Raw genomic sequence first — 24,606 nt, 5'->3', positions numbered from 1 at the left:
AGTTAGCTGGTCTACTCTAAAACATTAAAATATTAAAGTATTTGTTACCTGTTGTGACTTTTTTCTAAGGTAATCAGAAAATTAAATAAATATATTGACCTCTTAGGGGCAGAACTAGAAGAGAACACAGGGAACAATGATTACGCTTACTTTGTGAGGCCTAAATACCCAAAGTTTGACATGGTTCGCCCATCAGCGGAACTATATTCCACAGCTCTGATTTCCACACGGACCACTTTAAGCGCGGGACAGATTCTTTGACATTGCTGTAAAGGGGGAGGGACACAAACAAACACTTACAAAACGTGTTAGAAAGTATCAACCACTGATTCCTGCTTTATAGTTACAGTAATAGTCTATTATTGTAACTTTAGCGGAATCATGTATCGGCGACCGCTGCAGTCCGCCGTTAGACAGTTATTGAACACTTCAGCATCGAGAGCTGTCCTCGGAAAGGTAACGTTAACGTTAACTTATAGATACTTAAGTATCCAAAAAGGCAGTAACGTCCCTTAAGTGGTTTATATTTGGGTCCTTTAAAGCTTTGTCGTCATTTACGTACTAAGACTGACAGTATAACGTTATATGGATTTATTACATGATTTACATTAACAGTCTGACCTAACCTGCACGTCTAACTACACCAGGTGACATTATGCATAAATACAGAAAATGTAAAGTGACAAATATAAATATGTATAGATTGATGCATTTAATATGGTTTATTTATGATGCTTGTGCAAGTGCACTTAAGTGCATCTCTTAATCATTATTGTTATTATCAGTGCATTGTACCATAATTCTCTCGAGCTTGATTCAAATACTAGTATGCAACTATTGTTTTATAACATTTGCATGCTTTTATTCTTCTTGGTCAGTTGGTTTATTAGTCATATTAGGACAAATTAAGGGATGATCAAGAGTTGGAATCCCCTATTTCTTAGGAAAGCAGTTGTCAGATTTGATATTTTCGCTTCCCAGGCCATTGAACAAGATGTGTGTCAGTCCAGGGCTTTGGTGGCTTGCCGGATAACAGTGGATGCGGGCGTCCCCAATCACTCACAACGCCGAGCCCTTCACAGCACAAGAGAGGTGTGTGTGATGCTTTTTCTAATTAATTTCCATTCGTCTCGAAGAAATCCTGTCTTGAGTTAGCTAAAGTGAACATTTTTGTTCTCTGAAAAGTGCCTATCACAGCTATGCTGATGATACCCAGATTTACCAAGCCTTATCTCCAAATGACTACAGCCCCATTGACTCCCTCTGCCAATGCATTGATGAAATTAACAGTTGGATGTGCCAGAACTTCCTTCAGTTAAACCAGGAAAAAACTGCAGTCATTGCATTTGGAAACAAAGATGAAGTTCTCAAGGTGAATGCATACCTTGACTCTAGGGGTCTAACAACTAAAAATCAAGTCAGGAATCTTGGTGTGATTCTGGAGACAGACCTTAGTTTCAGTAGTCATGTCAAAGCTGTAACTAAATCAGCATACTATCATCTCAAAAACATTGCAAGAATTAGAGGTTTTGTTTCCAGTCAAGACTTGGAGAAACTTGTTCATGCCTTTATCACCAGCAGGATGGACTATTGTAATGGTCTCCTCACCGGCCTTCCCAAGAAGACCATTAGACAGCAGCAGCTCATCCAGAACGCTGCTGCCAGAATTCTGACTAGAACCAGAAAATCTGAGCATATCACACCAGTCCTCAGCTCCTTACACTGGCTTCCAGTTATATTTAGGATTGATTTTAAAGTACTTTTACTCGTTTATAAATCACTCAATGGCCTAGGACCTAAATACATAGCAGATATGCTCACTGAATATAAACCTAACAGACCACTCAGATCATTAGGATCGAGTCAGTTAGAAATACAGAGGGTTCACACAAAACAAGGGGAATGTGCTTTTAGTTATCATGCCACCCGCAGTTGGAATCAGCTTCCAGAAGAGATCAGATGTGCTAAAACATTAGTCACATTTAAATGCAGACTCAAAACTCATCTGTTTAGCTGTGCATTTATTGAATGAGCACTGTGCGATGTCCGAACTGATTGCACTATATTATATGTATAATCGTTTTCTATTCTTAACCGTTTTACATTTATTTTAAACCTCTTAAATAATTTTTTTTAATCATTTTCAAAGTTTTTAAATTCCTTGTTTTATTGTTGTGATTATTTTTTTATTTTCTTTTATGTAAAGCACTTTGAATTACCATTGTGTATGAAATGTGCTATACAAATAAACTTGCCTTGAAAACGTTTTTAGGCCATAGAATTACAATTCATTTGATCTAGGTGGAATAATACAACTAAATACATAAATTTATTACATTAATGAAAATATAATGAGAGACACCGTGGATAAAAATGATTTTTTCCACAAAAGTAAAAAAATAAAATGTCCAGATACATTACATTATTTGTCATAATGCAAATAAATCTAAATAAATAAATAATAATAATAAAACTGAATCATTTTTTAAAAATAGTGTTTATTATTTTCTGCTAAAAGCAAAAATGTGCTTTTATGGTGATTTTATGGTGAAATATGAATATGTTTTCATAATGGTGATAAAAAAATCACAAATGGAAGTATGGTAATATGGAAATTATGTTGGCAAACAAATTTAGACTATAAGGTAACACTTTACAATTTAGGTAATACTTTGCAATAAGGTCCTTTAGTTAATGCTAAAATGAACAATGAGCAATACATTTGCTACAGTATTTGTTAATAAAAATACAACTGTTCATTGTTAGTTCATTTTTGCTCAGCTCCGTTACGTTATATGAACGGATACAGCTTTTGATTTTAAAAATGTATTTTTAAATGTTGAAATTAACATTAACTGAGATAATTAATGCTTATTGTAAGTTCATGTTAACTAATGTAGTTAAGTATATGGAAATGTACTGTGAAGTGTTGCCTAATTTTAGTTTGAAATCAATTTAAAACTAATATTTTTCTACAAAACTAATATTTTTCTACAAACTGATATTTTTCCTCAAATGATTTCATTTCCGATTCTGAAATTCTTAAAGTCAAGTCTAAAGATCTTGAGAAACATATATTCTCATTTCCTCCCTATACTGTATACGACCCCAAAGGGCAAGTGCTGATTATAGTCTACTAAACTTCTGCTAGGCAGTATTCCTAATCATAGCAGTAAAACATAAATCTTCCTGTGAGAAATCCGTTGAGGAAGGTTTTATTTCATCCATAGTGCCGGCTTGAGGGAACATTTTCACTGCAGTGACTCCATAAAGTGTATCCAGGTTGAGTTGAGATTTGCAGGGAAATTATTGTAAAATGCTATTTTGTAAAACAAAAAAAGTAATAGCTGATAGATTTGTCATTATAATGGCTGTTTGTCAATATTAAAAACCAAAAGCCTTAGAGATCCTTCAAAATGCGATTTATCCTGTAACTGAGCAAGTTAGTTTTTCCCAAACACAATATGTTTTGTATTAGCATACCAGTGAGTTTGTAACCTGCTTTTGTCAACATATCGTTTATATGCACTGTCTGTGTGCTGTTAGGTATCCATGTGTTTATGCCAGCGTTTTATATAGCTCTAATATAGATATGTTTCCATATTCTGTTACAAGCTGCATACTGTTAAAGAGACTCCACAGACCACAGATGAAGAGGTGGGGGCCTTCACCAAACTGATTGAGGCCATGGGCTTCACCGGACCCCTCAAATACAACAAATGGGTAAAGAAACAACCTCATCTTGTGTTAGTAACTGATTTTCTTTTAAATAGTGCCCTTTTAATATTTGATGTCCCCAATCTGATCACAATTTCTCATAAAATTTGATTTGTGAATATCACAGAACTTACACATGTCGAGTTATATATATATATATATATTTATTTTATTTTTTTGCATTTTGCCTTCATTATTGTGATAATTAAGTTCATTATTAATTCTTATAAATCTCATTACCACAATGTAAAAATTGTTTGCATTACTGTAATGCGTAAAAAATAAATTTGAGACATTGAGATTATTTAAATTAGTATTTATATGCTAGTATAATAAAACAAAATGTGTTATTTTATTCCAGTAATTAGAATATAGTGAGAGTTACCAGCATGAGAATTTGGTTGAACATTTTGTTGAATTAGCATGCAAATGTCACAATGGAAAAAATTTGAAAAAACACTTTTTTTTTTACACGTATTTTATTTATTTATTTGTATTAAGATATGCAAACATACGCTTATTTTTATGCTATATATAATATTAAAAGACTATTATTATTTAATTATTATTATATTATATTTCATTTTAGGGTGAAATGCAAACATTTTCTTGAGAGTAATGCAGAAATCAACCAGATTTTTTTTTACTGGTGTCGTCTTAAGTTGCATTTCCCGCCTCCACACCCCGTTCAACAGCTCGACTATGAAGTAGACAGACACTGTCACGTTTTGGTGCTAGAATGATGACTTCATCTCGTACCGCTACCCGTTTTGTGTTTTCAAAAGCAGGGGCCACACTTTGTGAAATCTGAGATGACCTTCCATGTTAGAGTCATCAGCATCACACGGCTGTCTAAAACTTCAGCATGTCTGCTTCATTTTGGGGCACATGCTTGGCTCGGGAGACTGGACTTAAAATGTGAACACTGCGGTGTCGTGGCCAATTTCATCCGTTTCTGCTTTTGATCACACCGGTTTGAGTAGCTTTTTGATCATGTGTGTCACAAATGTCTCTCTTCTTTTGCAGAAAATTAAGATAGCTGCCTTGCACATGTACACATGCTGTGTAGAAAGAATCAACTATGACGAGTTTTTTGAAAGTAAGTATTTTTGGTCCTGAATCTTTTTGTTTTTTTTATTCTCAGATGGTATTATGGTCTTATGAGTCTTACTTCATGCTCATTTAAATTTTTTGAAGAATCCTAAACACCCCTCACTTTATCCGAAACGTTGAAATGAGCGTAAAGGGGCCTTTTTAGCAGCACCTGAAAGATTTATGTGGCACTTTACAGCTGTGTTATGTTGTTTTCTTTAGCTGAGGAAAAAACAAGTGTAAACGCAATAGCGGTTTTGGAATCGGAGCCCAAGTTTGCATTGGTTTGGCTACATGTTGTGTTTTCTCGTTCTCCCTTATGATGTCCTGTACTCCCTCTCTTTCTCCCAGAGTGCTCTCTCCCCGACACGCTCAACTCCTGGTTCTTGGTGGCACAGCTCCACGTTTGGTGAGTTTTTGGACACAGTGTTGGGACATTGGGTCATGCAAATTCCAAATCCTGGATTAGTTATTCATGTAAAGCATTGACTTGATTTATATTCATCTATTAAAACCAACCAAAAACAATCCAAGAGTTGATTTGTTGCTACTTAATTTCAAAGAGCATCATTGCACTCTTCAGAATGAATAGGTTTATTAAAACACCTTTTGCTAAGTGGATTGCAAAAGGTGTTTTAATAAACCTAGTGCAATGATGCTCTTTGAAATTCACAAAAATTGCAGAGAGAGAAAAAAAGAGTTTAAAAAACAATGTTTTAAAACCAGAATGAGTGTTTAAAACCACAAACACACAAAATCATTGCAATCTCTGTTGAAAAACAATCCAAGAGTTGATTTGTTGCTACTTAATTTCAAAGAGCATCATTGCACTCTTCAGAATGAATAGGTTTATTAAAACACCTTTTGCTAAGTGGATTGCAAAAGGTGTTTTAATAAACCTAGTGCAATGATGCTCTTTGAAATTAAGTAGCAACAAATCAACTCTTGGATTGTTTTTCAACAGAGATTGCAATGATTTTGTGTGTTTGTGGTTTTAAACACTCATTCTGGTTTTAAAACATTGTTTTTTAAACTCTTTTTTTCTCTCTCTGCAATTTTTGTGAAATTTTTTTTCTTTCTTTTTTTTCTTTTTTTTTTTTTTTTAAGTCTGCACTTTTTCCTAATTTTCAGATTGCCAGAATTGATTAATTTTGCCATATCCAGATTGTTTTACTTTCTCTATTATTTTTATAACATTAAAAATATTTCTTAATAATTTTGTCATTCTTCTTTTGTTAAAAAAAACATTTTTTTTTGGGGGGGGGGGTGACTTTCTCTATTGTTTTGGCTTATTTGATTAGTCATCTAGAAGTGTAGATTTTTTTTTTTATATTTCTTAATAATTGTGTGCCATTGTGTGTTCGAATTCAATGTCGACATTACTACAAATGCCATGATATAATTAATTAATACTTCAATAAAATTTGCAATTCAGAATGGATGTTGCTACAAATGTCATTGAAGTATTTAATTAATACTTCAATCAAATTTTGAATCCAATATGGATTTTGATACTAATGTCATTAAAGTATTTAATTCATTTTTTAATTCCATCATCATCATCCTCACCAAAGTCACCTATGCTAATGCACAGATGATCAAGATTGGCTGATCTTGTGCGAGTGAAACGAGTGAATATGTGATATCGTCAGAATGAGACTTATGATTAATGGTGGTGGTTTGGTGCCAACACTCTGTACACTTCCAGCTAAAGGCACATAGTGTTTGTGCGTGCAGAGCATGATGATTTACTGTATTTGTGCAGAGAAACATGGACTGGGAAAACTCCGTCTGGACTCGGTCAAACTCACCAGTAGTTCATTCATACATACACACACCCACCCTCACACCTTATTGCCAACAGTATTCATAAAGGAGTAATTCGCAAATCTAAAAATGCGTGGAAAACAATGCCAGTCCATGTGACAGTATCTGTGCCATAGAAAAAAAAATTGTCCCTCAGTTTGTAAAAAGGAGTTTCTATGGTAATCAGCAGCAGGCCACAGATGCTGAGTGTGTTGTCTAGCTGATCTCTTAAGTTTGCTGGTTACGCAGATCCTGACAGAGCATAGCATAACACAGGCACTCGTAACACAGTCTTGAGTCAGCGCTCTGCTCTGCTCTGATAGGATGTGTCTGGTCCGGATGCGGCAGGAAGGCAGAGCTGGGAAGTACATGTGCCGTTACATCGTCCACTCCATGTGGGAGGACGTGGAGCAGAGGAGCAAGATTATGGGAGTAAGTAGATGTGTTTTTGATTCAACTGTCTCTTTTGAAAAACCTTGCCCCTGCTGCCCCGCAGTCAGTAAGGAAAAATCACAGGGTGCTGCTGACTGATTTGCCCGCTGCTCCATTACTTTCATTTATTTATTTACTAATTTATTATTACTTTGTTATTGCCTGCCTGATGGATACAAGTTATTTCTGAGTTCGGCTTTCAGTTGTGACCAGTGGATTGGAAAAATAAACGTGATAGCTCGATAAAAATGTAATCGATAGCCTAATAAATCATGGATTCGCTAGTGTTGTCTGCAATGCTCATCTCTGACAAAGGACTTCTGCACAAAAAAAGAAAAGCCCTGCATGAACATGCAGCGTAATGAAGCAAGTGGATTTTCCAGTGCGTTTCTTAAAAATGCACTTAACAAGAATGTGCAAGTATGCATCCGGGATAGACACTTGCAGGGTCTGTTGAAAAAAAAAAATAAAGATTATTTCTGTTATTGCCCCGACTAAATAAAAGAATGCAAAGAAATAATTCTTCCATTGATTTTTTTTTTGTGTGTTTGTGTTGAGTTTGTGTGATGAAGTTCACTTAATCCTGAGTAGTCAGATTTTTAGCTGTTTGATTTGTGAGGTCAATGGGGTTTCAAGACTTTTTTTAATTTTTTGAAGTGCTTCATGATCTGTTATTTTCATCTTCATGATTAGCTGTTAGATAGTTTGCAAAATAATATCCTTGCAAAAAAAATTTTTGTATTTACTGTTTGTAGCCATGCATGTTCAAATGGACATTTGACTGTTTGCATTACATTTAATCATTTATCCAAATCAGCTTACAAAGAGAAAAAAAAAATCTGTCACAGAGACAACAATATTAATAACATACAATGTAGGGTTTCTTTTAAAACAAAATTAGGAAGTAAGATTGAAAACGAAACAAAACAAAAAAAAAATTTTTACATTTTGTCTTGGATTTATTTAATTTAATTACAGGTCAATGGGGTTTCAAGACTTTTTTTAATTTTTTGAAGTGCTTCATGATCTGTTATTTTCATCTTCATGATTAGCTGTTAGATAGTTTGCAAAATAATATCCTTGCAAAAAAATTTTTGTATTTACTGTTTGTAGCCATGCATGTTCAAATGGACATTTGACTGTTTGCATTACATTTAATCATTTATCCATATCAGCTTACAAAGAGAAAAAAAAAATCTGTCACAGAGACAACAATATTAATAACATACAATGTAGGGTTTCTTTTAAAACAAAATTAGGAAGTAAGATTGAAAACGAAACAAAACAAAAAAACATTTTTTACATTTTGTCTTGGATTTATTTAATTTAATTAAATTTTTGTCCGTAAGTCATTTTTAGAGGTTAGTAATTAAGCCTGGGTAGTCATCTTCGTGACTAGTCAACTACTTTATTTAGACGTTTTATATATATTTTAGAGGTGATGCTTTATCTGAAATAGATCTGTCATGACAGCAACAGTTACTCACAATCAGAGCATGTTAGCGAAGTGGAGCGGTGTGATTTTGAATGGAGCGAGGAGCGGGTTTTTTAAAAGTCGGAGCGTGGTTTTCACTCGCTCCTAGAGCGCTCCACCACCGCTCCATCACGAGTACAATTCATGCCAACAGCCCGTAATATAACTACATATTTAGCAAGAATTCACATGTTAAACATATTTAGCTAGCTTGATAGAGAAGGATCACTCAAATCAGAAAGAATGTGAAGGCTATGATGACGGCAATGAGCGGGAAGTTATAGTTATCAAGGAATTTGTTTGTTCCTTCTAGATACTGAATATTTTCATCTGAAAGCATGATTTAAACGAGTACTACAACACTTATTCACACGCAATCATTCTCTCAATAATGCATTCAAACAAATGTAATCTTACAGTGCTACTTCTTCTGTATCCGATTTCGAATGAGCAGAAATCTGTAAGAAATACATCGATCCGTAGGTAAAATAACCGTAGGTTATTTTCATCACAAACCAAATTTGCACTGCAAAAAGCAGCAATTATACCTTTTAATGTTGACAACCATGTTATTAGCTTGTCATGTGGTAGGAAAAAAGCTTGCACACTGTGTTCCAGTAAGCCACTTTGAAACTCTCCTTTTATTTATTTTATTTTTTAATATACGTTATGAACAGAATTGTAATATTTCAAACAATTTTAAATACTTTAGACATGGAGCGAAGGCGGAGCACAGTCTGTCACAGGCATGTTCTGGCCCGCCATCTAGTGGCAAACATTTTTTTTGGCCTGATGCCTAACTTACTTGCCGACCCCTGCAATAGAGGTTTGCTTTTGTTACATTTAAATGGACATTGCGTTTTTCTAGTTGTAAAGGTTAAAACAATGTTAAGATGCTAATAAATAATAGTGTTTCGTTGGACTCGGGCTCAACTCAGACTCGGCTGTTTGGAACTCGGACTTGAGTCCCACTTTGGACTCGGACTTGTCTCAGACTCAACTCGACTTGGGTGGAGTCGAACCCAAGACTAGCAGTAGTTCATGAAATATGAAAATTCTCATAATTTATGTCATTCCAAACCTGCATGACTATAATTTTTCTGTGGAACACAAAAGTAAAGATTTTTTATTTATGCGCTGGTTGGATTCTCTCTACAATTACATTGAACTTTCACTGGGGACTTAAGTTTAAGTATCAAGAATGATTTAAAATTATTTAATTTACATTAACCTGGGTTAAGTATAGTGTGACAAGACTTTTTAATGTGATTGACCTCTCTTCCCATCTTACTAAGAAGCCTTAAAGGGGTCATTGGATGCCCATTTTCCACAAATTGATATGATTATTTAGATGTTTATCTGCTTACCCCCAGGGCATCCAAGATGTAGGTGACTTTGTTTCTTCAGTAGAACACAAACAAAGATTTTCAACTCGAACCGTTGCAGTCTGTCAGTCTTATAATGGAAGTCGATGGGAATCATGGCTTTGAGAGTAAAAAAAAAACATACACAAACAAAACCAAATTAAACCCTGAGGCTCGTGACGATATATTGATGTGTAAAGACACGAAACGATCGGTCTGTGCAAGAAACTGAACAGTATTTATATAGTTTTTTTTTACCTCTGATGCACTGCAGTGTCTGAACTGTCCTGAGCGCGTCCTCGACAGCCGGCGCGTGACGTGTCTTTTTCTTCTTCTTGCTTTATGGCGGATCGCAGACTTATAAGTGCATTACCACCACCTATCTCATTGACACTCCTAATTAAGATTGTAGATAGAGTGTCAATGGTCCATTTGAGAGATAGGTGATGCACTTATAAGTCTGCGATCCGCCGTTTAGGCAGATCGGGGATCGGCACATTCACTTCAAAACGAAAGTAACGTTAATCCTCTGCGTCTTCAGCAGCTCAGATGTCTGGAGTAAATGACGACTGCTATATTCATTATTACATCCAACAACAAAACACCTCAATCGCTTAATCGGAGACATTCTTGTCTTCCCCTGCACCGGAGTCGACACAATGGCGGACAGCTCACAGCACATTCAGGGCGGGTCGAAGGTAAGACACCAGTCCAGTCTGTGCTGAATCTGAAACGCTACTGTCAATAAAATATCGTGGGAGGGGCCTGTACAGAACTACGTCATTCTGACAGGAATCTCAGAACAGCCTGATTTGAGAAAGGGGATTTAAAAAAAAACCACTAGGTGGATTTTAATCTTTATAGGGTGGATGTGTACACACACTTCCAACACACATTTATGTTCAAACAACAACAAAAGTGAATTTTGCATCCGATGGCGCCTTTAATGAGACTTGTGTGAGAGAAAGACGGTGAGCACTGGAGTAAAATAAGTGCACTTAAACTAACTCTCTTGTGCCACGCTGTGCAATGACTTTTTCCATAATGTCACTTTTCCCCCCTCTCCCAGAGCCCATAAATCAAAAACCTCCATTCTCTCATGAGGACTCTTAATATAATCCTCTCGTTTTTCAGGTGCTCTGCTCGGCCAGTAAGATTTTACAAGCTTATTATCAATTTAACATTGGAATTGCAGTGAGTATATGAATAATAAGCCTAAAATTTAAGGCCAGATGAAATTTGGGCTCCTAAAGTTGCCCCCTAGCTAGGAATGTCAAACTCATTTTATGTCATGGACCAAAATGGCACCTAATGCGGGTTGTATTATTTATTTTTTGTTAAACCTTGGTGTACCCATGAAGAGTCCATAAACATGTTGTTCTGGTTCATTACATAAATGATTTATAGGTAAAATGAAAAGAAGCATGTGGAATGTATTAATTGTTCATCAGCATCCAATAGATTTCATATACATACAAACTTAATTATTAGAGAATATTAATAGCAATACTGAAAGGAAAAAGAGAGAACCACCCCAGAAAATATTATTATTTCTCACAAGGTTGTGACAAAGATAAGTGTGTGTGAGAGAGAATATATATATACTGTATATACACACACACACACACACAGTGGGTATAGAAAAAAAATCACATTTTGTTGCTTTGCAGCATGAAAAGAAGATGAACAAGGTTTTTTTTTTTTTTATCCAGCTGTATTTACTCAGTGCAACTTATAACATCCAACTGAAAGATATAACACCAACGTGTCAGAAAAAAAAACGATACTTGTGTGAGAGAAAGACGGTGAGCACTGGAGTAAAATAAGTGCACTTAAACACTTTAAATGTCCACATTTGTTTGTGTGTGTGTGTGTGTGTGTGTATTTAATGAACTCAGCACCTTCAAGTCATTCCACAGATTTTCAGTGGGGTTTAAGTCTAGGCTCATGATTATGCCATGCAAGGACATTAACCTTTTTCTCCTTCAACCACTGTTTGCTCAGTTTTTCTGTCTGCTTTGGATCATTGTCATGTTGGAAGGTAAAGCTTCTTCCCATTGACAACTTTCTGGCAGAGGGCAGCAGATTTTCCTCAAGAATCTAATGGTATTGTGCCCCATTTCATTTTTCCTTCTATCCTGACAAGTGCTCTGGTCCCTGCTGCAGAGAAACACCCCCATAACAGGATCTTACCACCTCCATGCTTTATTGGAGGAATGCTGTTATTTGGATAGTGAGCTGTACTGGATATCCATGAGACATATCGTTTAGTGTTGAGGCCAAATATTTCAATTTTAGTCTCATCTGACCATAACACCTTTTTCCATGTGGCCTCAGATTCTTCAAGGCCTGTTTTGGCAAAGCTCAGTCGTGACTGCATGTGGCCTTTCTTGAGGAGTAGCTTTTTTCTTGCAACCCTCCCATACAAGCCATATATGTGGAGAATTTCTGATGTTGTCACATGCACACAATGTCCACTCTTTGGCATAAATTCCTGCAGCTGCTTCAGAGTTGCTGTAGGCCTCTTGGTCACCTCTCTGGCCAGTTTCCTCCTGACTCTATCATATAATTTGGAGTGATGTCCTGATCCAGGGAGGGTCTGTGTTGTACCAAATACCTTCCACTTCTTAATAATAAGACTTAATGTACTGACATTTTCAAATGACAATTTCCTCGTATTGGTCCATTTATTTATATATTCCTATAGTTGCAATTGGCTCATAGACGAACACGCTCAGTCATCTATTATGACCAACTCTCCTGATCAGAATTCATTCATATATTATATAAAATTAAATGTGTGTGAAATGGAAAAGCCGTTTGACTTTTGACTTGTCACTTTGCCCAGCAGCTCGCTTTCATCATGTGTATGAAGTTGCCCTCAGTTTTTCGGAGCATGTATGTTGGTTCGACATGATTTTGAATGAGATGTGAGTGATGTCGTGGCGTGGCGCACATTTTGGCTGCCGGTACTTTTGGGACCGAAGATATTTGACCTTTGTCCTGGCAGCGTCCATCGAGTGGCACCGTAGAATAGTTACCTCATTTTCCATCACTGTCTTTCTTTCTCTTGTAGGTTCTCCTGCAGAGAAAATTCGCTAACATTACTCGGTCATTAGCAACAAGGTAACATTCGTTTTTTGCTTGAATTTTTGGTTATAGAGTTAAATTAAATTAAAAGCTAAAGACGTTAACTGTAGCTTAACATGTGCTAACTAAGCATCATTTTGTTGATTACTTAGATGTACTATTTACATTTATTTTATTTTTTTATTTATTTTTTAGAACTGTGTCTGGCTGAAACTAGCAAAAACACTTGGTGGTTGATAGGGCCCTCAGAGTTTGTTTTATCCATGCAATGAAAGAAAATGAGTCCAATGTTGTTTGGACCCCAACTTTATTCAAAATATCTTCTTCTCCTTCTAGATCTATCTTCTATCTGTTCCACAGAAAGTCAAACAGGTTTGGAATGACATGAGGGTGAATAAACGATGACAGAATTGTCATTTTGGTTGAAATATCCCTCTAAGTTACTACATAATGAAGTGTACTTAATGGAATAACCCTGAATATAAACAGCTTGTATTCACTGAGCACATTTTGGCTGCCGGTACTTTTGGGACCGAAGATATTTGACCTCTGTCCTGGCAGCGTCTATCGAGTGGCACCGTAGAATAGTTACCTCATTTTCCATCACTGTCTTTCTTTCTCTTGTAGGTTCTCCTGCAGAGAAAATTCGCTAACATTACTCAGTCATTAGCAACAAGGTAACATTCGTTTTTTGCTTGAATTTTTGGTTATAGAGTTAAATTAAATTAAAAGCTAAAGACGTTAACTGTAGCTTAACATGTGCTAACTAAGCATCATTTTGTTGATTACTTAGATGCTTTTTCAGCAACGACTTGCCAGTTTAGCTCCGCCCACTTGAAATCTCATTGGCCCATTATTCTGCTTCACATAACTGCATATTAAACATCAAATATGTTCTGATTGGCTGTTTGTGTGACGCATTGTGCAGCCATTTCATGTTCAATATAGCCAGACAAATAACTGCTTGTTTATTCAGTTATTTTGATCCTTTTATTTGTGCTTTATTTAGAGATATTATGCCTAAACAAATAAAATATTCATAGATTGTTAGATTTACTATTTACTTATTGACTTGCAGTGACTAATTTGGCAAAATAATTTAGTTAAGCCGGAAAAAAAGTTTTGAAATATATGTATATATTTATTTGTATTTACATTTATTTTATTTTTTTATTTATTTTTTAGAACTGTGTCTGGCTGAAACTAGCAAAAACACTTGGTGGTTGATAGGGCCCTCAGAGTTTGTTTTATCCATGCAATGAAAGAAAATGAGTCCAATGTTGTTTGGACCCCAACTTTATTCAAAATATCTTCTTCTCCTTCTAGATCTATCTTCTATCTGTTCCACAGAAAGTCAAACAGGTTTGGAATGACATGAGGGTGAATAAACGATGACAATTGTCATTTTGGTTGAAATATCCCTCTAAGTTACTACATAATGAAGTGTACTTAATGGAATAACCCTGAATATAAACAGCTTGTATTCACTGGGAACGTCAGCTCTGTGAAGACGGGCACATGTGTGCACATTTTGACCTGATGTGGAAGTCTGTTTTCACCGGTCAGGAGTGAGGAGGTATTTCCCTTTGTGCCCGGCCCCGAATGCGATATTTTTTAAGGTCCGTTGGATCGGGATACAGTTACAGCGCTGGAAATGGAAGGACCCCCACTCACTCAATCCTCACTACGGTTAGGTTACTTTGCCTAATTGTGCTAAAATACTTGTCATTTGTGCCATGTTAGACCAGCCCCCCTTGAACTTTACCTCTACACACACGAGTGGAGTGGATTCTGGAGTTTTTCTAAGCCGTAGTAATAACAGTGAAGTGAGATATGACACTAATTTGGTGGTATAGAAGCGAGATTCTGCCTCTCAAGCAGTTTTTGGTGATTAGTGCGAGGGATTAAATATCCCAGCCTGCTTTTACCGACCTGCGTCACAACACGGAGATCAGGGTGGACACAGGGAGGGAAAAATTAAAGACCGGAAGCAAATGAAAGAAATGTAGTCAAGTAAGTAAACACCAATGCTTGTGTGAACATGCTTGTTCTTGCATTACCGTGGTGGTTACAACCATATTTACTAAAGCGTTGATCCGTTATGATACATTAACCTAAAAATATTGCTAGAAGTTGTTTCTAAAAAGAATCAATTTTCTTATTTTGAAGTCTGTAGTTTTGATTAATTCAGGTGATTTGAATCTTTTAAGTCAGTTCAGCAAAAATAATTGGTTTGACTTGCTCATTTAGGGCTTAAAACAATATTAATATTCAGAAATATCTGTTTGACTTCACTGACACTTTTGGATGAGAACTATATTGTCATCAGTAGAGCAGCTTTATAACTGAGCTGAATTTGTTTCATAATTGATTATTTGGAAACATTTACGCTGTTATTGAATGAATTGAATCAACATTGAACTAAATTGAGCTGAATAACTACACCATTGCCTTCTGTAGAGCTGCCTATAGCTGAATCATATTTGTTTTATAATTGATTTACATTGACATTATTGAATTGAATTGAATTAACATTCAACTAAATTGAACTGAATAATGACACTATTGTCTTCTGTAGATGTTTAACAGCTGAGATTGAAGTTGTTTCATAATTGAGGAATTTGCAAAATTGGCAGGAACTGAAATTAATCAACATCGAACTAAATAGAGCTAAATAATAACAATTTTCTTTTATAAAGCTTCCTAATAGCTCAAATTGAAGTCATTTCATAATTGAATTTTGCAACATTGACACTTATTACACTGAACAAAATCAGCATTGAACTGAATTGAGCTGAATAATAACACTGTTGCCTTCTGTAGAGCTGCTTATAGCTGAATTGAATTTAACATAATTTATGAACTTTGCGACGTTGACACTGTTATTGAACTGAGCTGAATCGAATCAACATTCAACTAAATTGAGCTAAACAATGACACTTTTGCCTTCTGTAGAGATTTTTAACAGTTGAAATTGAAGTCATTTCATAATTGATCAATTTTGCCACATTCACAGTTATTGTACTGAATTGAATCAACACTTAACTAAATTGAGCTAAATAATGACACTTGAACTGAATTGTACACTGATCCATTTGGTGGCCAGTAGTTGGAGACTGGTGAGTGTCCTTTTGAGTATTTCAGTGAATATTTGAATCATTCACTCAGATTCATTAAAAAAAGTCGTTTGAATCAATAGAATTGTTCATTGATTCATTTGGTGACCAGTAGTTGGAGACTGGTGAGTGTCCTTTTGAGTATTTCAGCAAATATTTGAATCATTCACGCAGAATTGTTAAAAAAAAAAAAAGACTCATTTGAATCAGTCGACTTGTTCATTGTTTCATTTGGTGACCAGTAGTTAGAGACTGGTGAGGGTCCTTTTGAGTATTTCAGTGAATATTTGAATCATTCACTCAATAGGATTTGTTCAAAAGGAGTCATTTGAAGTAATCGACTTGTTTATTGATTCATTTGGTGACCAATAGTAGTAATCATTCACTCAGATTTGTTCAACTGAATCAGTTGATTTGTAGCTTTCTCTGAAGCGAAAGAGAATTGCTCAGAATGAACTTTCACATGCGTGTGTCGATTGTTTCTGGCTGTGGGCAGGGAACTCAAAGGAGAGCGAGCGTGCCGAGAAGCAGGGGTGGGTAGAAGAGTTAAAGCACAGCCAGATGAGATTGATTATTTGCAGGTCTGCGTAATTATGCACAGGTGCTTTTCTGCCCCGTGCGCACACGAGCACACACGCTGTGACCCGACGCACCCCAAGCATGCAGAAAACCCGACATACAAGACTTAAGAATAAACACACTTGTTTTGAAAATCTCCCCACCCAAAAGCTCCCGAGGGTTGGTGTCTGTGGTCGTTGTTTGTATGCATGTTTAGATTCTTATGTAGTGAAGCACCTGGACAGGCCTCTCGCGTCAGATCCAGTCCTGCTTTTGTTCTCGGAGTTAAGATTGTTGCATTGTCATCCACATGTTTCATATTTAATGCCAAGGACTATTCCAGCTCTGACTGAATGCATAACTATGATCTCAGTATTAGGCAGAGGCTCAAATAGATCCATCACCTAATAGCTTCTAAATGATGCTTAACAAATTAAGTCACGCTGTGAGAATCTCCTCTCACTTTTTTTATTTTTTTGCTCATAGTATGACATGATTGTAATTTACATGATCCAAAATTATTTGTTAATGGCAAATTTTTGATTATTTTATTATTTTTACATATATTTTTGACATGTCACTAGTTATGGCAAATTGGTGTGCGTATTATGTTTTGTTGTGTTTTAATTATCTAAACGATGACAAACTAAAGTCACAATCTCAAAACTCACTTTTTTCCCCCACTCAAGGTATGACATGATTGTACTTTTCAATGGCTGATTTTAGGGTCCAAAGTGATCTGTTAAAGGGATACTCCACCCAAAATTAAAATTGTCAATCACTTACCCCCATGTCGTTCTAAACCCGTAAAAGCTTCGTTCGTCTTCGGAACACAATTTAAGATATTTTGGATGAAAACCGGGAGGCTTGGGACTGTCACGTTGACTGCCAAGTAAATGACACTGTCAAGGTCCAGAAAAGTATGATAGACATCATCAGAATAGTCCATCTGCCATCAGTGGTTCAACACTAACGTTATGAAGCGACGAGAATACTTTTTGTACGTGAAGAAAACAAAAATAACGACTTTATTCAACAATTCGTCTCCTCTGTGTCTCTCCACATCACCGTAGTGCCATTTTGGAGAATAACCACTGAACGCAAGCAACGTACGCTATTCTGTGTCAGCCACGACACAAGGATACGTTTTCTACGTGCATTTACGCTTTGGTTTGAACGAAAACAGCACATGCGTGCAGTACGGCTGACACAGAATGTCTTTCATACTTTTCTGGACCTTGACAGTGTCATTAACTTGGCAGTCAACGTGACAGTCCCAAGCCTCCCGGTTTTCATCCAAAATATCTTAAATTGTGTTCCGAAGACGAACAAAGCTTTTACGGGTTTTGAATGACATGGGGGTAAGTGATTAATGACAAAATTTTCATTTTGGGGTGGAGTATCCCTTTAATGGCTAATTTTTTAATGGCTATTTTATTTTATTCTTGTTGACTATAGAATTATTTAACTTTTTCAACAGCATTATAGGCCACTACTCATAATATCAAAATCGGGAAGTTGTAAATTATGATTAATTGTCCTGGCCAGTATTTCAGTTGGTTACTAATTGTCCAAACTGGTGTAAATATTGTATTTTACTTAATTGTTTCACTTGACCTTGATGTTTTAAACAGTAAACAAAAGTCACAATGAAGAATATTTCTTTTTTGCTTAAGCTATGACATGATTATACTTTTCAGTAGCTGGTTTCAGGGTAAAAATGATCTGTTAGTAGCTTAATTAATGACTAATACATTTTATTCTATTTTATTTTTATTATTATTTTATTTTTAGTTTAGTTCAATAGTTTTTTTGTTTTAAATTTTTTTTTTTTTTAGCTTTTTTTAATATTTTTATTTAATTTAGTTTAGTTGCATTTTGTTTTGACAGATTTAATTTTTTTTGACAAGGTTATTGTCCAATACCGATAAATATCAAGGCAGAAAATTGTGAATTATGATTAATTGGCCTGACCAGTGTTTCAGTATGTCACTAGTTATGGTGAAGTTGTCTGAATATTGTAATGTATTTCATTGTTTCTCGTTATCTTTTTCATAGATTGATGCCATTCAAAGAAAGGAGAGCATGAAGGTGATGACTGAGACGTTCTACGCTGCACTTTTTGGTTATGATGAGGTAAGCGGTTAGTTGTTGACTATTACCAGTACTAGTTTTGCATATCATAACTGTCCATCAAGAACTGTCAAGAGTTAACAGTAAGTAATGTTTCTGTAGACGCATCTCATGTGTCTCTTCTGTATGTTTTAGGGAATTCTGTCAGACGATTGCGTTCTTGCAGCGGCGCTCTGGAGAAACATGTTCAACAGACAGTGTGAAGATCCCAGACAGCTCGAGTTGATGGTCGAATACGTCCGCAAACAGGTCAGTGTGTGTTTGCGTGTGTGTGTGTGTGTGTGTGTGTGGATGGTCAGAAGCCAGTTCTCTACTCCTGTGCAAACAGAGACGTGTGTATATACAGTACAGCTCGACTTCCTCACACACATAAACACATTGGGGTGCTACACGTCACCCACTCCGTCACTCAGATCAACTGGCACTGTGTTTAACAAGCAAACGCCCCCCATCTCCACCCCATAATGTCACGTTCATTGGGTTCAGCATTTACTGTGTGTTGGTGGAGAGCTTTCCCTTCCCTTACACCCCTACATGAGCCCCTCTTCAGCCTCAATGATATGAATTCTAGAGCTGCACAATTAATTAAAAACATAATCGAGATTATGATTATCACTGCTGCGATTTAATTGTGAAAAGTGTTATTTGCAGCAATCCATTTTGGTCTACCATTCACAGTGTTTTTTGGTGCACAGTTAATCATATTAAAATTATGGCTGAGAACTGGTACAGATTTCCTGATTCAGATTCATATATCTTGATTTGATTCTGAACTGATTAGTTTCCCATTCATTTGGGTATATTTCAGTTTTAATGTCCAAGTTACTATACAAACTGTACAAGTTACGTTGCTGTTCAAAAGTTTTTAAAATACATTAATACTTTTATTCAGCAAGGATGAATAACATTTACCAACTGTAATAGAAATTTTTAATAGTTAAAAATTTCAATTTCAAATAAATGTTAATTTATAAATGTTATAAATACAATACAAAATTTTCAAAAATAATGTTTTTACTCTATTTTTGATCTAGTAAATGCAGTCTTAGTGAGCCTTTCTTTCAAAAACATTAAAAAAAAATTTTTGCGCAGTAGTGAATTTAACGAATATACAGTGTATCAAATTGCACCGTATTTGTCAAAATAATCACCATATGATTTTTTTTTTTGACCATATCTTGCAGCTACCTCTGACTCTCACACTGAGAAAGACGCATCCTAACAATTACTTGTTCCAAATCCTCTGTAATTTAGGTGTTTGCAAAGTTTATACAGTTTTCTGATTCTACCACGTCACGTAATGATTCATAAGCTTAATCATTGGCGTGAATCTTTGAGAGATTCCTCCAGCGCACACCTTACCCTCTGGCAGGAGTGGCGTGACACGGATGTAAACACAAACAGGAACTGTTGATCTGCCGGTGTTGTCACGCCAATGTGTGTCAGTGATTTTGCTAACAATAGGCTTTTCCACCAAGACTTGAGTTCTTGACCTGAAATAGAGCAGATTGAACTGTTCTGGTTGTTTTTAGGGGGGAAAATTGTGTTTTAGATTCAAATGTTTCATGGGTAACAATTTACAAGATTCAGTGTAGTTTATGTATTGGGTATCATGAACTAATAGGGAGCAACTTTTTTTACAGCCTTTATCAATCAAGGTTAATGTTTGTTTATAAATATACATGTACACATTAGGCAAGGCAAGGCAAGTTTATTTGTATAGCACATTTCATACACAATGGTAATTCAAAGTGCTTTACATAAAATAAAATAAAAACAATAATCACAACAATAAAACAAGGAATTGAAAAACTTTGAAAATTATATAAAAAAAAAAAATTTGATTTAAGAGGTTTAAAATGAATTTAAGAAAACGATTATACATATAATATAGTGCAATCAGTTCGGACATCGCACAGTGCTCATTCAATAAATGCACAGCTAAACAGATGAGTTTTGAGTCTGCATTTAAATGTGACTAATGTTTTAGCACATCTGCATCTAGCAGTCAAAAAGGGTCTTGCCATGGACTTCTGTTTAGAGACACATAGATTATGTATATTTAAATAAAAGTGAACCCTTAAATAATTACAATTTGAATTATCAGCGTGCTTACTTGACATGAAATTTAATCTGATCATCACAAAGTGATAGTGTCTCTTCAGAAAAAAACTATTTTGTCTGCATGGCCTTTCAAAGGATGGACGAAAAATATGAGAGAATATAAAAAATATCTACATTAAGTCCAGCATTGTAATTCTTTGACAAACTTGACAATTTGCTCCAAAGCAAAGCATGCATAGCCTAAATATCATGATTTGTGTAAACATCAAAATCAGTTCTTGGAGTGAGTGTTAATAGGCAAGGCCAGGCAAGTTTATTTGTATAGCACATTTCATACACAATGGTAATTCAAAGTGCTTTACATAAAATAAAATAAAAACAATAATCATAACAATAAAACAAGGAATTGAAAAACTTTGAAAATTATATAAAAAAAAAAAAAATTGATTTAAGAGGTTTAAAATGAATTTAAGAAAACGATTATACATATAATATAGTGCAATCAGTTCGGACATCGCACAGTGCTCATTCAATAAATGCACAGCTAAACAGATGAGTTTTGAGTCTGCATTTAAATGTGACTAATGTTTTAGCACATCTGATCTCTTCTGGAAGCTGATTCCAACTGCGGGTGGCATAATAACTAAAAGCACATTCCCCTTGTTTTGTGTGAACCCTTGGTATTTCTAACTGACTCGATCCTAATGATCTGAGTGGTCTGTTAGGTTTATATTCAGTGAGCATATCTGCTATATATTTAGGTCCTAGGCCATTGAGTGATTTATAAACGAGTAAAAGTACTTTAAAATCAATCCTAAATATAACTGGAAGCCAGTGTAAGGACCTGAGGACTGGTTTAATATGCTCAGATTTTCTGGTTCTAGTCAGAATTCTGGCAGCAGCGTTCTGGATGAGCTGCAGCTGTCTAATGGTCTTATGAACATTATATTAAACTTTTTTGCTCAAGGTATGACATGATTGTACTTTTCAGTGTCTGGTTGCAGGGTCCAAAATGATCTGTTAATGACTAATTTAATGTCTAATGTTTGATATATATTTATTTTTTTATATTTTTATATCTACATTTTAATATATTTTTTTCTATATTTTATTTTTTTTTGTTATTTTTATTTGATTTTGTCCTTTTGACAATGAGTTTATTTATTCAATCATTTATTTATGTATTTCAAATATTTTTATGTTTCTTGTTTTATTTTATTATATTTTGGGAATTATTAAATTTTGTGAAAATGTAAAAAACTATTTTCATTAAATTGTAAATGATTGTTCATTTTTAGTGCTTAGATTCTAATATTGAATGCACAGGGATTTTTTTCATAGTGATATAGCGCATGATTACAACAACCTACTGCTGTCATAGTTGTAGTAGTAACAAAGAGCTTTGTTCTTATTTATTCTTTCTTTCTTTATTTCTCTTCTTTCTTTGTTAGATTTCAAAAGTATTAAACAGTTATTCATGTTTTCTACTGTCTATTATAATGTTTTCATATCTGATTACCCTTTATGGTTTTCTTTGTGACCTTTTTCCAATGCGATTGTCTATCAATGCATGATTATCTGGAACAAAGTTCAAGTGGTCTTCATCATTCAACAAAGCACACTGATGGTTCTTCATCACTGCCGAGGCCATGAGCTCATTACAGGTGCGGAGCAGGAATTTATTACAAAAGAGAGTGTTTGTGTGAGGTGTGCGTGTCGGTGCCTGCAGGCATTCTGAGAAAAGAAAGAAAAACAACAAATAAGCGTCATCCATCGGCCCCCGAGCGTCAGGGGTCTGCTTAGCTTGGGATGGAGCGAGAGGTAGAAGGAGAGCTGGAGCGAGTGAGAAGGTGAAAAGAAAAGAAAACAGTCACAGGTGCAGCACATGAAGCATGGCAGCGACTGATGACAGCGCAGAGAGGGACACGTCGCCATGGCAACAGCGGCCTCTCCTGATGAAGTCATGCGGTGCGGCGGGTGTGTGTGCTCGCATATGTGCGCCGGTGCTTGACTGCATCGTTATTCAACGCTAATTGCTCTCAACAAACACCCACTAGCTCTGACAACATTGTGTGTGTGTGTTTGACTTTCTGTTTTTAAACTCCTGCAGCATTAAGAATGCTCTGGCTCATTTAAAGTGTGGCAACTTTTTTTCCCAGCTGAGATGTGAGTTTGGAAATGAAACGGACGACATAATATTTAACCAAAATAAGCAAATTTACTCAACCTCATGTCATTTCAAACCCCTATGACTTTATATTCTGTGAAATACAAAAGGAGATGGTTTGAAAAATCTTCCTGTCGTTTTATATATATATATATATATATATATAGTGACCAGGGCCTGTCGACCTTCAAAATAGACTTTAAAGCACCATAAAAAATTCAGTGGGGTCATAGAGTACCATTCAAAAGTGTGGAGTTGGTAGGATTTTTAAAAAAATGTTTTTGAAGGAAGTCTCTTCTGCTCACCAAAGCTGCATTTATTTGATGGAAAATACAGTAAAAACAGTCATATTGCAATTTAAAATAACCTTTTTTTCTACTTGAATATATTTTAGCATGTAATTTATTCCTGTGATGCAAAGCTGAATTTTCAGCATCATTGCTCCTGTCTTCAGTGTTACTTGAACCTTCAGAAAGCATTCTAATATGATGATTTGCTGCTCAAGAAACATTTCTAATTATTATTATCAATGTTGAAAAGTTGTGCTGCCTCATATTTTTGTGGAAACCATACATTGCTTTTTTTTTAGGATTCTTTGATGAATAGACAGGTCAAAAGAACAGCATTTATTTGAAATATAAATACTTTGTAACATTTTAAATGTCTTTACTGTCACTTTATGATCAATTTAATGCGCCCTTGCTAAAAAAAATATATAAAAAAACACTTTTGAACAGCAGTGTATATCTATGTGTTTATCAGTGGGTTTAAGCGTGGCTCATCTGTCTGTTGTCGAGTTTTCATCAGTTTGTAATTAGTTCCCAGGACGCTGCTCTGGTCCTGCATTCATTAGCACAGCTGTCTTCACTGTAGTCCAGTTGTAATGAGTTTGCCTGTTTTAAACACTAGGAGGGGAATTCTTTGAGGTCTGTCTTTTTACAGTTCTGTTATAGAAGTGAAGTAAATTGAGCCTGGACTCGATCAGGCTCGCTGTGAGGTTCAGCCTCTGCGTTTGGATCACACTTGTGTTTCGTGAATTCATTGTTTTAGGATTGACGGGGCAAATTGACACATTTTTCTCTATAGTGAACTGTTATTGTTTCCCCTGCATTACTTCGTATCTGAAAGTCTTGGCAACAAAAAAAGCTATTGAACATTTTCATTGTTATTTCCCAGGTAAATAGATACACATGCACACTTGTGGCAAGTTTTCACGATGGGAAGCTGCTATTTATTGCCACAGATTTGATAATACTTTTTTGAAATTTTAAGCATTACATATAAAGTACAAAAAGTCCTCTTCCGAAGCATATTTGTATTGGAATGCATTTTAAAATCTTTTCATGGGTTTTCAGTGCAATTTAAATCATAAAACAATTATGAAACACAAAATTGGTCATGAAACGGCACATATGTAAAACATCAAAACATTGTTTTATCAACAATTGTATAACATGACCGCACATATAACATGTGACAACCACTGTTATTTTAGTATCGTTGAGAGACCATTATAGTTTTTATTTTTATATTTTTCATTTTAATTTGTAATTTTGTTGTGTTTTTGTCATTTTAGTAGTTCATATATATATA

General features: G+C 35.3%; 1 protein-coding gene across 1 annotated transcript in view; it reads left to right on the top strand.

Annotated features, from left to right (window-relative positions):
* Positions 1-227: 227 nt before the first annotated feature.
* Positions 228-24,606, top strand: part of LOC107587565 (ubiquinol-cytochrome-c reductase complex assembly factor 1-like) — a 26,435-nt gene continuing 2,056 nt past the window's right edge. Inside the window, exons 1-8 of the mRNA XM_016275381.1 lie at positions 228-456; positions 982-1,092; positions 3,616-3,723; positions 4,744-4,816; positions 5,161-5,218; positions 6,939-7,047; positions 18,708-18,785; positions 18,918-19,031. Of these exons, the coding sequence (XP_016130867.1) occupies positions 382-456; positions 982-1,092; positions 3,616-3,723; positions 4,744-4,816; positions 5,161-5,218; positions 6,939-7,047; positions 18,708-18,785; positions 18,918-19,031 (726 nt within the window). The 5' untranslated portion in view covers positions 228-381. The remainder of the gene's footprint in view (positions 457-981; positions 1,093-3,615; positions 3,724-4,743; positions 4,817-5,160; positions 5,219-6,938; positions 7,048-18,707; positions 18,786-18,917; positions 19,032-24,606) is intronic.

Source organism: Sinocyclocheilus grahami, unplaced genomic scaffold, assembly GCF_001515645.1.
Source record: "Sinocyclocheilus grahami isolate Dianchi unplaced genomic scaffold, SAMN03320097.WGS_v1.1 scaffold94.1, whole genome shotgun sequence".
Classification (NCBI taxonomy): domain Eukaryota; kingdom Metazoa; phylum Chordata; class Actinopteri; order Cypriniformes; family Cyprinidae; genus Sinocyclocheilus; species Sinocyclocheilus grahami.
The sequence above is the reverse complement of the archived record's forward strand: the minus strand, read 5'-3'. Positions and strand labels throughout refer to the sequence as shown.